Genomic DNA, 14,100 nt, shown 5'->3' with positions numbered 1-14,100 from the left:
AAAAAAAAAAAGGCTCCTACCTTGCAGAGGTTTCGAGAATTACATACTAGGCAAAGTGCGCAATGTCAGTCCCAAGCCCCCATCTGTGATGAACTTTTAGAAACAGCAAATGGGTTGATTCATGAGGACGCAGAGCGAGAGTCAAGAAACTAAGTACAGGCAGTTCTGGTGATCTGTTTATTCCTCATAAACACTTGTTTCTACAGTACAACTCAGAATAAATAGAGGCACACGGCTATAATTTCCACCACAATCTGCTGTTGAGGAGACATTCAGTGAGGATAAGGGGCTGGGAGTGGAGCGGGCACATCTGGGTTCCGGGATGACTGGCGGCCTCCGTGATGAACTCCGCAGGGATCCCATCTGTCCAGATCTGACCCCCAGGCCTGACGGCCAAGCTCGTGGTAGAAGAGGTAATAGTGAACCAAATGCAAGGAGCCAAATTCTCTCTTGGTTCCACTGCAGTCCTAGGACGGGTCCACTTCACCCCAAACCCCAAGGGGTTGAGGTGGGTCTGACCTACGGGTCCACTGGGAAGGGGCTGTGTCAGCCCAAGCCATCCCTAAGGATTCAGTTCCTCCACGGTAGGGCCTGAAGTGGCCCAGAGAGGTCTGTCGTCTACCCCAGAGTAAGTTACAAATACACATTATGAGATGACTCCTTGTAGCAGTTTCTTGACTGTCCCCAAAAGGGATCCTGTCCCGTGTCTAAGGAAGGAGAGAGGCACAATGGGGCACAAATTAGCTGCTGGAACTCAGGTAAGGAAAACAGCTTGTACAGTCAGGGGAGAGGGAAATCGCACTCTTATGGAACCCTTCACAGGGGGCCAAGCAGACACAAATACCAGCTTGGGAGGACAAAGTGGAAGGCCCGGAGCCATGAAGCCAACCAGCAGCAAATGAGGGGGTGACACACGGAAACGCTCTGGCTTTGACTTCCATAGGACTGCGGAGCTAAGCCACCCGTATGTGTCTCCCTGTTTCTCCAGGGTAGCACAAAGCACTAGCCCGAATCTGGGGCTAGGATCATCTGCCCCCAGGACAGGCAGAATGAAGAGATTCTGCCTCCGTTGGCAGGAAATCAAGTGGAAGCAGGTCTGCACTGGGCGACCCGAGGCATTAGGGACAGAGAATACCAACCAGGGAGAGAGGCAGATACAGAACTGGTGACCCTGCTATGGGCCGGGGGGCCGCAGTCCTCACGACTTTTGTCATCAAATCCCCGCCTGGCAGGTGAGGGGGCATGTGTCCAGGCCTCTTCTCCGTGGGCATTCTCATCTCCTCTCACGTCTGGGGCAGGTGTTCACCTCGAGGGCGGCCCAGGGCCCACGCTTCGGCCCTGCCTGGCGGCAGGTGCAGGACGTGTGTCAGGCGGTGAGGTTCCTAGCTGACTTAGAGGCACTCTGGGCCCGCTGCACAACCGCGGAGCACTTCTCCCGCCGCAGCAGCTTGTTGTTCTCAAACAGACCTTCGTTGCGGGGTATTCCGTGAGAGCCATCAGGGAAGGTCAGCAGGCCTTTGAGGGGGACAGAGGAAATACGGGACTGACAGGGTGTGCGCGACCCCGAAAGCAGCCTGGCACCACGGAGCTGTGCAGAAGGAAAACCTGCCGCTCTTACCCTGAGCCCTGGGTGGGCAAGTTTGCCAGCTGGGCGTCAGGGCCCGGTCGCTATGGACTGGTAGACATCCCTGAAAGCATCCAAGCTAACAAGGTGTCCTCCCACCCCTAGCATGCTCCCCCCGGTCACCCGTCTTGCGGGGTGTGACTTACCAAAACCGTCTACTCTGCCATTTTTAAATTCCCCTTCAAATGTCATGTTGTCATGTCGAATGAAGACTCCGACGCCGTTAAACTTGCCCTGGGCGAACTCCCCCTCGTACCTGCAGAAACAGGGGATGGGAGCTGGCAGGGGGCAGTGAGCTGTGGAGGTTAACTGTGTGAAACAGCTACCAGTGACTTCTGCCTGCGTCAGAATCCCCACCCCCACCCACCCCACTCCGGACCAGCAGAGGAGGGCCAGAGAGCATGTGTGATATGGGGCTCTAATCTCAAGGAGATAACAGAAGAGAATGGCAGTCGGGTGGAAGGTCACTCGGCTCCTTGCCATTTCAAATTTTAGATCTATTTATAAAGTAACTAATAAAAGAACTGCTTACTTCTTGCCTGTTTTCAGAGGGCCTGGGCCAAGCTCAGGTCTGACCAGCTATTTATCACTATCAAAGCTGAGAAAGGAATGACCCAGGACTTACCTTGAGCCATCTGAGAAGGTCAGAACCCCGAAGCCATTAAAGAGCCCGTTCTCAAAATGACCCAGGTAGGTGCCACCGTCTGCAAACATTAGTTGACCAAAACCATGTCTGCGACCTGAACAAAGAGAAAGACAGTTGTCAGGTCGGGATGGGGTAGCTTTAGGGACCCCCTCGCTGCCTAACATCCCTTGTCTTTCGTCACCCGACCCACAAAGGAAAGAAGAGAAGCAGTGAGGTGAGCAGGACAGAGAACTCCTACCCAGAGTCAGACACCAGGAAAATCTGGCTCCTGGGACCTTCCCTTCTTGTCCCAGGCATCAGATGTGCAGCGGGTCTCTCTCGGTACGAGTAAGAGAGTGCTGAGAAATAACACAAGCTACCACAGTGCCTCGACTATGTGTCAGGCACTCTTCTGAGCACTTTGTAGGTATCATCCTATCTAATCCTCACGACGTTAAGAGGTAGGCACGGTACTATTATTCCCATTTCACAGATGCAGAAAGCAAGGCTAGGAGCAGCTTAATCCTTTACCCGAGACCACAGAGCTGTTCAGTGGCAGAGCAAGAATGCAAACGCAGCAGGCATGCTGGCCGGGGAGCCCTCACCACTTACTCCCGTTGCCTCTCTGAGAGAAAACCGTGCCGCACGGCACCGTGAAGCTAGGGGGCAAACCTAACAGGCTGACTGGCAACACTGATTCGGGCTTTGTAGGGCTGTGCTTACCCGTTGCACTGACCAAAAAACAGCAAGATGCTGGAGGAGCAATCACGTCTTTCCAACAGAGTATGAGGGAGTTCTTCCAGGGGACAGTCTGCCTGGCAGATTGGCGCCTCCGAACAGCCAGCTTTGAGGGGACGGCAGGTGTTGAGGAGGCAGGAGAAAGGCAGGGGATGTACAAGGGCACATCCCCTCCCCCAGTTTCTCCTCTCAGGGCTCAAGAATTCATGGGCTGTCAGGATCTAACGTGAAAAGAATGGGGTGTGCGTCGAAATGGCCTGAACTTCTCTTCACTGGCACAACGGTAGGAAGTCAAGGCTTCTCGGGGCAGTTCCTGGCTTGCTAGGACTGGCCCCCTGAGGCTTTTAAGTGGTCAGACTGTGTTTCTCAGGCTCTGAAGAATTTCACCAGTCCTGTGACTAGACACTTCCAAATGCAATGAGCTGTCACAGGAAATTCAAGGCAATAACTGTCATTTGCTCTTGAGTATCTATCTGTCCTAATTTCCAGATCTTCCTTAACTTTTTTGTAAAGATTTTATTTATTAATTTGACAGAGAGAAACAGCCAGTGAGAGAGGGAACACAGGCAGGGGGAGTGGGAGAGGAAGAAGCAGGCTTCCAGCGGAGGAGCCCGTTGTGGGGCTCGATCCCAGAACGCTGGGATCACGCCCTGAGCCGAAGACAGGCGCTTAACGACTGAGCCACCCAGGCGCCCCTTCCTTAACTTTTTAAATTCATTGGAACCAAGTCACTGCAATGAATTCTGCACTTTCTACTTTATAGGCACTCAAAATAATTCATTTTACTCGCCTGGTACATGAGTATTTATAAAAACAATCCCCAAATAATAACACTAAAGGATAAAAAGATGTTAAAACACTTTATATTCTGAAGTGGAAAGATTTAACTCATTGCTGGAGACTGGGCAAACAATGACATTTTCTAATGCCTTTATTTAATCCTAAAATCAAAGAAAGGAAAGGCACTATTCAGATTAAATCCTGGAATTAGACATGAAGACTCATCCAGTTGGCTTTCATAGCCTGATGTATTTGTCGTTCAGCCAAGTGAAGTGTTCATCACTTGATCCTTCGGGGGTCCTCTCACCTTCCTTCCACTCGCCGCGATATTCCTCCCCACTGGAGTAGGTGAAGGAACCTTTTGTCAGGGTCATGGTGACAGCTTATGGAAGAAAAGGATAAAAACTGCAGGAAACAGAGGAGAGAGCCAGAGTCACAGGATGCTGGAGGAAAGGCCTACAAAACAATTTTGCAGATAACATTCTATCAACTAACCAGCCCAGTAAGTATATATTACCTTGGACACATTTAACAAACATACCCACCTCTCCAGCCCCCTAGTCCCACCCCCATCACCACCACCTCTGCTCAAACAGTCTTATCCTCCTATTGGTCTTAAAAGTTATCAGCCTGGGGCGCCTAAGTGGCTCAGTTGGTTAAGCGTCCAATTCTTGGTTTCGGCTCAGGTCATGATCTCAGGGTCTTGGGATCGCTCAGCACAGAGTCTGCTTGGGATTCTCTTTCTCCCTCTCCCTTCCCCCCTCCCCCACTCATGCTCTATCTCTCTCAAATAAATAAGAAACGATAAACAGAAACTGAGGATTAACCTACAAATATTTGCTTGATACCTACTATGTGTTTAGTTGATGTAAATAAAATATAGTCTCTTCCTTCAATGAGTTTACAGTCTAGTCGGTAAAAGTAATAATTGAAACATGGAACAATATGAGAGATAATGTCATTAAGTGCCAAACTGGATGGCAGAGGTGAACAGAGATAAGGGCCGGGCACAACTGAAACCAAGCAGTCAAGAAAGCAAAGGGCAGTTGCCCATGGAGAAAACCTGGGGAATGAAAGCACAAAGAGCCACGTAAGCTGGATGTTCAGTGGGAAAATAATAAGCTGGGTCTTACTGCAGTGGAAGGTTTATTTAAGGAGTAATAGGTACTCAGCCAAAATCTGAAATCTGAAAACTCTCAGATTTAAATCCAAACTCCATCATTTCATAGACGGAGATCGGGAAGGGAAAAGCTAGTCTGCGGCCGGGCTGGAACCAGTGCCCCGGCCCCCCCTGACTGCTGCTAGTTCTTTCTCTCTTGGACTGCACGCTCAGCTTTTAGGGTCAGGCTACTCTATAGAGACCTGGGGAAGCCAGGCAGAAGAGTTTACAGCTAATAAGGAGGGGGAGACGAAGGCTCTGGGGGTTTCTGAACAGGCACATAATACGAAAGCAGTGCTTACGGAAAAGGAACGTGGCAGCGGGAAGCAGGATGCTTTGGAGCTGCAAGAGGCCACAGCCGGAAAAGCTCGCAAGGCAGGAGATGTGATCATTCAGGAGACTGTGAAAATGAGCACAAATTACTCTCCCTCTGCTCGTGCCCTTGTGATGTGACACGGCAGTCCCTCCATTAACGGGCACTTTATTCCTCTGCCCACTGGGTCTGGGTGGGTTATAGGACTCGCTCAGGCTAATGGAACGTTAGCAAAAGGGATACAGCAGAGGTCTGGAAAGTGCTTGTCTCCGGGGCTTGCCCTCTCACTGCACTTGGAACTGTCCTGCCCCCATGTGGACAAGCCCAGGCTAGTTGGCTGGTGATGAGGGGTCATGTGGAGCTGCTGTCCCAACCGTGCACAGATGCATGGGTGAGCGCGGGCATGACCAGCAGAGCTGCTCCCGAGCCCAGGTCCAAATTACTGACCCACAGAACGATGGACTAGATACATGGTGGTGGTTTTTTTTTTTTTTAAAGATTTTACTTATTTATTTGACAGAGACAGCCAGCGAGAGAGGGAACACAGCAGGGGGAGTGGGAGAGGAAGAAGCAGGCTCCTAGCGGAAGAGCCTGATGTGAGACTCGATCCCAGATCACCGGGATCACGCCCTGAGCTGAAGGCAGACGCTTAACGACTGCACCACCCAGGCGCCCCCATGGTGGTTGTTTTAAGCCACTATGTTTTGAGGTGGTGTGTTATCACCCAGCAACAGCTAACTGATACACCCAGGTACAAGATCATAAGGGCTGAACTAGGGGGAAGACAGTGTAACAGGAGCAGAAGGAGTGGCTATGACAGAGATATTGTAGAAAAGCAAACAACCCAGTAACACTTGGAGACTGGCTAGGTATGGCTTCACGTGTGCAGTAAAAGAATGCTTGCATGCAGAGATATCCTATAAGAAGGGGGTTAAGATACCTAAAGTATCATTAAATACGAACAGAAACACTTGACATATTTTGAAAATGCAATCCCTAGTTCTTTTTTAATTCCCTTGTTTCTTGTTTACTCCCCTCTTCATCGTTTCCAGATCTAAGCAATACAACATTTTTACAAGGGACTGTGGCAATGCAGAGTCCTAGGCCCACACCCAGATCTCCTGGATCAGAGTCTGTAAATTAGAGCCTGGGATTCTGCAGTTTTAACAAGCACGTCGTTAGATTGCTGCACACTTGAAAGCAGGGGGATTACTACTCCAATAAGCAGGTACACTATGTGTGACAGTTCTCTGACCTATAAATCACCGCTGAAAGGTCCCCTGTTATTAATAATGAACCTAGAGGGGCACCTGGGTGGCTCAGTCGGTTAAGCATCTGCCTTCAGCTCAGGTCATGATCCCAGGGTCCTGGGATTGAGCCCCACATCGGGCTCCCTGCTCATTGGGGAGTCTGCTTCTCCCTCTCCCTCTCCTGGTTCCCTTGTGCAAAGATCTCTCTCTCTCTCTCTCTCTCTCTCTCTCAAATAAAATCTTTTTAAAAAAATGAACCTAGAGTCTAACCGTCAAGCATCTGATTGAATTCCAACAGGACAGGTGCACCTCTTCTTCAGAACATGGGGGCCAGGCCTGGAGGACAAAACAGGAGTGGGTTTTTAAATCCCTGCAGGCCTGGTGCCAACAGCTAGCTTCCTTCAAGTCCCAGAGAAGCCCAAATCACACACAATGTTAATGGTTGTATTGCTGTCTCCATTATGGAACATCAAGATGGGGTTAAAAGAGTAGGCTCCTCGGTACAACAGGGATCTGGCACATGTGATACTAAAATGATGCTTTAAATGTTCAACTAAAACAAGATGTACATTAGTTTGTATTCTCCAAGCTGTGATGGTAGATGGGGCTGGGTTATTCATACTCCACGTCAGCCAATGCAACCCTCTAGAATCAACTGAGCTAACCCCAGAGAAAGTACTTGAAATACCCTTATAACAGCAACTAACAGGAATTGACTCCTTACTGTGTGCTGTAAGTGTTTTTTAAATACATAATCTAATTTCAGCTCACAACTTTATGAGGTGGGTAGTACTATCATTTCCACTTTACACATGAGGGAGTAAGTAAGTTCACCAAGGTCCCGCAGCTAACACGTGCAAGTTAGAAGCAGAGACGTGGGGGTCGGTCTCTGGGGCTCACACGCCTAAACCCCATCCTGTCTTCCTGTCCCACACTCCTCCCAGTGTAATACAGTGGTGTGTGGGCTGACACTGGGGCTCCCATCCCGGGGCACTGTGTAACTTTGGGAAGCTTACGTAAATGCCTCTAAACCTGTCTCCTCCCCTGCAAAGTGCAGAAAATATACGTACTTCAGAGAGTTGGCACGGATTAAATTAAACAAGATACATCAGGGTGCCTGGGTGGCTCAGGCAGTTAAGCGTCTGCCTTTGGCTCAGGTCATGATCTCAGGGTCCTGCCTGGGATGGAGCCCCATGTCGGGCTCCCTGCTTAGCGGGGAGCCTGCTTCTCCCTCTCCCTTTCCCTCTGCAGCTCTCCCTGCTTGTTCTCTCTCTGTCAGATAAATTTTAAAAATCTTTAAAAAAAAATTAAAGAAGATACACGAGAGTACCTAGACCACCACCAGACCCTGGCCATTAATGTTATTCTTTTCCTCCTTCAAAAATAGACACCTCAACTCACACATTCACTTACGGTAATGGAAATTTCTCTAAAGTCTCAGTATAAAAATGCTACCAATGTAATTCAAATAACATTTGGAAAAAAAAAAAACCAGCAATTTTGCCTGAGGTAAATTCTAAGGTGAGAGAAAGTAAACTACAATTGCCATTCATCTGTTTTTTATTGCACCCCATGGGATATTTTAGTTTTGGCCGGTGTCATGATGCTTCTGGATATAGATGCCATAAGCCCAGAAATGGTCTGCCATGCAAACAACTGGGCCTGAACAGAGCAGGGCTCAGTGACATATTCTGGGCCCTGGCCCTGTCTCTAAGCTCTTGTTTCCTCCCAGCTAGGAGGACAGAGGAGTTCTGAGAATCCCTTGCTCTCACCCACACAGGGAGCAACATTTGTTTCTACCCCCAGAATGAGGCCAGCTTGGGAAGCTCCTCCAGTGGTGTCTGGGAGCACCTCCCACAGCTCCACCAGGGATTTTCTCACTGTTGCTACTCGGGAGCTCCATGCCTGGGCTCTCTCACACAGCAGAAGACATCCCGAGATAGGGACCTTTCTCTTCTTGTCGTAAAGCCCCTTGAAAGCTCTGGGGCCACTTTCTCTGGTGGGTGATGCTGGTACCCGGTGTGCCATCCCTGCTCCACCAATGTTCCAACAAGGTCGGCATCCAATTTCAGGCTCAAGCCTCTTGTTGTCAGCCCAGCATCAGTGTGCCTGGGGTAGAGGTCAGCATGACTCCACTGCAAATACAACATTAATGAGAGGAAGAGAAGCAGTTTTCCATCGAAACTGCAGAGGAAAACTCTTTCCAGTCCAGATAGGCTTTGATAACTACAGGCCGTCTTCAGCTCTTCCCAGAACGAATGACGTCAGCGTATTAAAAGTCAGCTTATGGAACAAAGCTGAAATATTTCATTCCTTCAAACCAAGTCAGAATCTTAAAGGTCGTATCTTATAATAAATCTTATCACTAAACAACTATTCCAAAACATAAACACAAAATCATTATTTATGCAGGGAGATGATATGATAAGGGCATTTCCTTCCGATGTCTGGCAGCTGTAAACTTGTCTTCCCTCAGAGGTCTGGAAGGAGTTATCGCGGGGCCATGTGAGGAGTCAGTCTGACTGCCCAGGGGCTGAGGGGGAGCAGACTCCAGCATTTGTTTACTTTTTCTCAAGGCTACGTGAAACTTCCACATAGTGGCATCCCACTTATTTCAGAGGGACCAGTAGCAGGTCTCTGAAAGAAAGGGAACAGCATTTCTCCAGTTCGAAGTCTATCTTTGGACAAAGTACTAGCCAGCCCTCAAATTGTAAACCTAGCCACTCTTTTGGTATGCTGTTAGCTCTGAGGGAATATATCCTAAAGTTTTTAAAGATGCCACTGAAACTGAAAAAATCATCCTCTAATTACCAAACGTGGCAGATTGTAATTTCCAAAGACATCTGCGGTCGTATCTCCTATATTTCGCATTCTATAAGTTGACCTTGCCACTGCCCCATCAAAAGGTGGGGTCTAACTCCTCTTCTTTGAATCTGGGCAGGCTTGTGGTTGCTTCAACCAATAGAACACGATAGAAGAGATGGTGTGTTCTGAGGTCAGATCAGAAAAGGTGATGCATCTTCCCTCTTGCTCACTGGTACGCTTGTGCTTGGAGAACTGAGCCGCCACAGAAGTCTGACTACCCTGGGGCTACCGTGCTGTGAGGATGCTGAGCCACAAAGAGCCACATGTGTTCGTGCTCCAATTGGCAATTCTCATCTTTGAATCGGCCTAGCGCAGGCACCAGCTGTGAGCCAAGGAGCCTGCAGATGATTCTAGCTCCCAGCCGCTGAGTCGGCCTCCCATCTGAGGTATCATGGAGCTGAGTGAGGTCATCCCCATGATGCCCTCTACAAATTCCTGACTCACAGAATCTGTGAGCATCATATGGTTGTTTTCAGCAGCGAAGGTTGGCGTATAATGTCATATAGCTATAGTAACTGGAACATCTTCTCTCCACCTAACCCTGCCACCTCCTCTCTCGTTTGTTTTTCCAAAAGTACATTTCCATTCCTTTCTTTACCTAGGGAGACAGTGCAAACTCCCTCCAACAGTGGCTGGTCAACATGATGTCCTTTCCCAAGAACACAGTGGACGTGCTAAGTAAAGGACACACGTGGACTCTAAGGGTTTTAGGCCACGGTTGAACCCATTTGACTAGAAACTTCTACCTATGTCCAAATAATTGATGTTGTCACTGCCTGGGACAGTGATTTTCACTTATGACTTCTGTAATTAGCCATGCTAAGTAACAGTCAGCTGTACAGCCACTGACCCAAAAAGAAATCATGGTCATTGAGACAAATCTAGTTTAATACAGGACAGCCAGAGCTGATGAAGACTGAAAACCCAACACTTTAATAAGGATGCAAATCAGTACCTGTATCAGTTACCAAAAAAAAAAACTTCTTAAAGAGAACAGGTGGCCTAGGAGTTCAGACTTCAGCTCTACATATGGAATCTAGTTACAATACCAAGAAGATTCAGGCTTCTAAACAGATACCCTTTCTGCTCTTTTGATAGATGGGTTGCAGGGGATCGATCCACACATTTATCTAAAAGAAAATGACTTTTGTCCCTGAAATGAATACACCGTTGGTCTGCACAACAGACTACATCCCTGCTTATCTTTATTTTCTCCTGACCCAGACATTTCCAAATAGAACTTGGAGACAGGAATGTAACATTTGTTTCCATTCCACTTGTCTTTTTTTAGAGTTTAGAAATCAAACTTGCTAAAAAAAAATTTACGCATTCATGATATCTTCTGTTCAAATTCAGAGGTTTAAAAACAACAAAAAGCTAACATCAAGAGGAACAGATTCTCACTTTAAGAATATTGCTTTGAGGCAGCCAGCTTTCCCCACATATACCTTTACATTGTGCCTCCAAAGCCTTCCCAGAATATGAATGTCTTGTCAAAGTTCTCTTAATTATAAAGAAAACAGTCTTAGGCTTTTAGAATCCTAAAGAGAAGAAAAGAAAGACTTGGTGAACAAAAATTAGGCTTGTGGGGCGCCTGGGTGGCTCAGTCCTTAAGCGTCTGCCTTCAGCTCAGGGCCTGATCCCAGGGTCCTGGGATCGAGCCCCATATCAGGCTCCTCCGCTGGGAGCCTGCTTCTTCCTCTCACACTCCCCCTGCCTGTGTTCCCTCTCTCGCTGGCTGTCTCTCTCTCTGTCAAATAAATAAATAAAATATTTTTTTAAAAATTAGGCTTGTAAGAAACCTAGAAGAAAAAGTCACACATTCCTTTTAAAGTGTTTTAAATGAGCTTGAAATAACTGTTTTTCTTATAAGTCTACAAGTCTTTTTACTGTAAGTCTTCCTTGAACTCGAAAAGTTAAAAAAAATTTTTTTTTTGCTACTAGGTAAACATCTTATTTAGGAAGACTGTGGGACGATTAGATTGAAGAAAGTGGGAAGAAAATCTTGACACCAGAAAGAAGATTTAAAAAAAAAAAAAAAAAAGACTTGAGGGTGATGAGGACTGCCATGATACTGTCGTATTTCATGAAAAAGGAAATGCCTGGACCGGGTTCTAATAAAGCCGAATTACTCTGCGGACACCTAAGCAGTTTGGAGATGCTACCCAGCAGGCGTGCCACCATCCACTAATTGAGGCATGCCATTCCCCAAGCCTCGCTCTGTGGGACGTCTCTCCAGCAGAGTGTGAGAGGCGGGCCCAGGCCAAACAAAGCCGTAGACCCAACTAACATTTCCTAGTCGCTCTCCCACCCCGTTCTTGCGTCCCAGCCCCGATCCTTCCCTCTACCCGAGCTCTGCTCCACCGCCTGGGCCAGGTCTCTGCTCACACGGGTCCGCCATCCCCTCCGGACGCAGTCCCCACACACCCGCTCGCCAAGCCGGGTACCGTGGGCCCTCCCTGGCCTCGGTCCGAGCGGTAGAGACCAGAGGCCCGGGTTCGGCACCCCACCGGTCCCGCCCTCTGGCCAGCTCGTCCTGGATGGAGTCATGATCCCCAGCCAGTCATCTCGGGATGGGCTCCTCAGTCCCTTCCTCACGACCACACTCTCCCGGCCCCCTCCCTCCTGCGCTGCCGGCCAACCTGAGCTCCGCCTTTCGGGATGACAATCACACCCGGACACCGGGCTCCAGCGGCCGGGACCGCGGCTCCGCCAGGATCGCCCCTGCCACCAGCCTCTCCACCACCTCCACCAGCGTCTGCCCCACTTGACGCCGCCATCCCCGGCGACCGCACTGGGCGTAATTCCCGCTGCCCATTGGCTGTTACCTAGGCAACCGGGAGCAACGCCACTCTCCATTGGCCCAGCGCGGACTCTGCGCCATCTTTGTGCGGGGCGGAGGGTCTCAAGAGCTTGGGTCAAACATCCGAAAGAGGGTGGAGCTGAACCCATAGTCCTACCTCGGCCACCTGACGGAGACCTCCGGTCTCGGTCTCTGTCTACGCAGAGACAGCCCAGCCGAAATGTCGACAAAAACAAAACAAAACCCGGGTCAGAAGCAACAGTGACCACCAACTCAAGCGGCTCGGATCCTGCGCGGACCTTCGGAGTTGTAAATGGCTCCTCCCTGGAATTAAAGGACAAAACCCAAACCTGGCTTTTGAGTTTCAGCTTTGTGAATTGTAACAGGCAGCTGCAGTTTAAAGAGTGTCAGTCCCGTGCCAGCACTGTGATACCAGGACACCTCTGCCTTCACTCATTGTAAGAATTTGTGTTGTTGTCGTTACTCAGATCCTTTGTGTTTAAAATATAGTGTCAAGATTGTAGCAAATTCTCCAAATATCGCGCACGCCAATCCTTTTATCCATTTGTTTATTTACTGACCAATGTGAGTGCAGCTAGAAAGGACATGATCGCTGCCCTCATGGGACTTTACTGCCTAGATGTGGAGAAGAAAAGATTCATGCACATGGAAAAATTCAAGACTATATTTAATTATTAAAAGAAGGCAAGTGCATGAAGAGAGTAAACAAACTCCTTCTCTGATTTGGGCGTTTCCTCATCTGTGGCATAGAAAATGAAAATAATAATGGTAAAGACTCCCTAGCACTTCTTTGGGAATAGTGCAAAATGCTCAGTACTGTGTCTGTGACATTATAAGTGCTCCCAAAACAGCAGTTTTACATTGTTTTAAAAGGCTTGGATTCTGTGTTAAATCCCATGTCTGCCACCAAGTGTGTGTGACTTCAAGCAAGTTATTAAGCTCTCCGGCCTATACAATGAGATTGGACTATTAGACCTATGAGATTCAACCAGCTCTAACACTCAGTGGTTAAGCGTGCTAAACTGTGTGGTAATGACTATATAAATATATATACAGTTATTGAGATAATGGCATGTCAAGAAAACATCTTCTTAGATTAGAGAATGTATATTAGAAAATTTGATGAAATAAGGTTAAATAGATTGTGGTTAAGTTATGGAGAAACCTGAAAAATTAGGGGGAAGATATGGTTTGCAAAATGTAGTGTTTTGAATGGGCAAATTCGTAGACACAGAGAGTAGAAATTACCAGGAACTAGAGAAAAAGGGAGTTATTGTTTAATAGATACAGAGTTTTTGTTGAGATGAAGAAGTTTTGGGTATAGGCAGTGGTGATGGTTACACAACATTGTGAATGTATTTAATGTTACTGAACGGTACACTTGTGAATGGTTAAAATGATAAATATGCATATTTTACTGCAATAAAAAATGTAGTTTCTTAATCAGAGCAGTGACACCAGGAAACCAGTGTTTTAAGAAAATTAATCTGGTAGTGATGCTCAGAGATAACCAGAGAGATTGGAAGCAGAGGAACAAATTCACAAGCTATTTTAATAATGTAGCTAAGACATCTTGAGAATCTCAAAAGTAATGTGGCATCAGTGAAAATGGAAAGAAAGGAGGGGGTACATGCTGATGTAGGAAAGATGTTGGGGTTCAGAGTCAATGGCTAAGAAAGAATTTTTGAGACATCTTCAGTGCAAAAAAGGTGGTTTTATTAAAGCACAGGGACAGAACCCGTGGGCGGAAAGAGCTGCACTGGGGTCATGATGAATGGCCAGTTATATACTTTCAAGTTGTGAGGGGGTTAGGGATTGTGTAAGTCTCTAAGGAATTTTGGAAGCAAGGTTTCCAAGACCTTGAGGGGGCTAGCTATTGTTAGGAAAACGTCATTTATTACTGTCTAATAAGACCTTAGTCA

The 14,100-nt window shown here is 47.8% G+C and overlaps 1 protein-coding gene across 11 annotated transcripts; it reads right to left on the bottom strand.

The window, feature by feature from the left end:
* Nucleotides 1-163: 163 nt before the first annotated feature.
* Nucleotides 164-12,240, bottom strand: MORN4 (MORN repeat containing 4). 11 transcript variants are annotated; one of them, XM_087862834.1, is made up of 8 exons: nt 11,997-12,132; nt 6,760-6,825; nt 5,229-5,326; nt 4,075-4,172; nt 2,986-3,093; nt 2,250-2,364; nt 1,771-1,880; nt 164-1,515 (listed from the first exon to the last, which is right to left on the bottom strand). In XM_087862834.1, the coding sequence occupies exons 4-8, from the start codon at nt 4,139-4,141 to the stop codon at nt 1,367-1,369; spliced, it is 549 nt and encodes a 182-aa protein (XP_087718960.1). In that variant the 5' UTR covers nt 4,142-4,172; nt 5,229-5,326; nt 6,760-6,825; nt 11,997-12,132; the 3' UTR covers nt 164-1,366. The 11 variants fall into 11 exon arrangements, 9 of the variants coding, with proteins under 9 accessions (XP_087718960.1, XP_087718961.1, XP_087718963.1 ...); XM_087862835.1 differs by lacking the exon at nt 6,760-6,825 and adding an exon at nt 8,371-8,624 and having other exon boundaries at nt 11,997-12,099; XM_087862837.1 differs by lacking the exon at nt 5,229-5,326.
* Between the last annotated feature and the right edge of the window lie 1,860 nt (nt 12,241-14,100).

This window comes from Ursus americanus, chromosome 6 (genome assembly GCF_024610735.1).
Source record: "Ursus americanus isolate L20-20 chromosome 6, mUrsAme1.1.p, whole genome shotgun sequence".
NCBI lineage: Eukaryota > Metazoa > Chordata > Mammalia > Carnivora > Ursidae > Ursus > Ursus americanus.
Note: the sequence above shows the minus strand (reverse complement) of the source record. Positions and strands in the feature narration are given on the sequence as shown.

Excerpts from the sequence above, each read along its gene's own strand:
- MORN4 (XM_045784889.2), bottom strand. The coding sequence starts at position 12,213 with ATGGAGAGTGGCGTTGCTCCCGGTTGCCTAGGTAACAGCCAATGGGCA. Across the intron at positions 1,881-2,249 it reads ACCTTCTCAGATGGCTCAAG|GTACGAGGGGGAGTTCGCCC; the intron begins GTAAGTCCTGGG and ends CTGTTTCTGCAG. Across the intron at positions 1,516-1,770 it reads TGGCAGAGTAGACGGTTTTG|GCCTGCTGACCTTCCCTGAT; the intron begins GTAAGTCACACC and ends TCCCCCTCAAAG.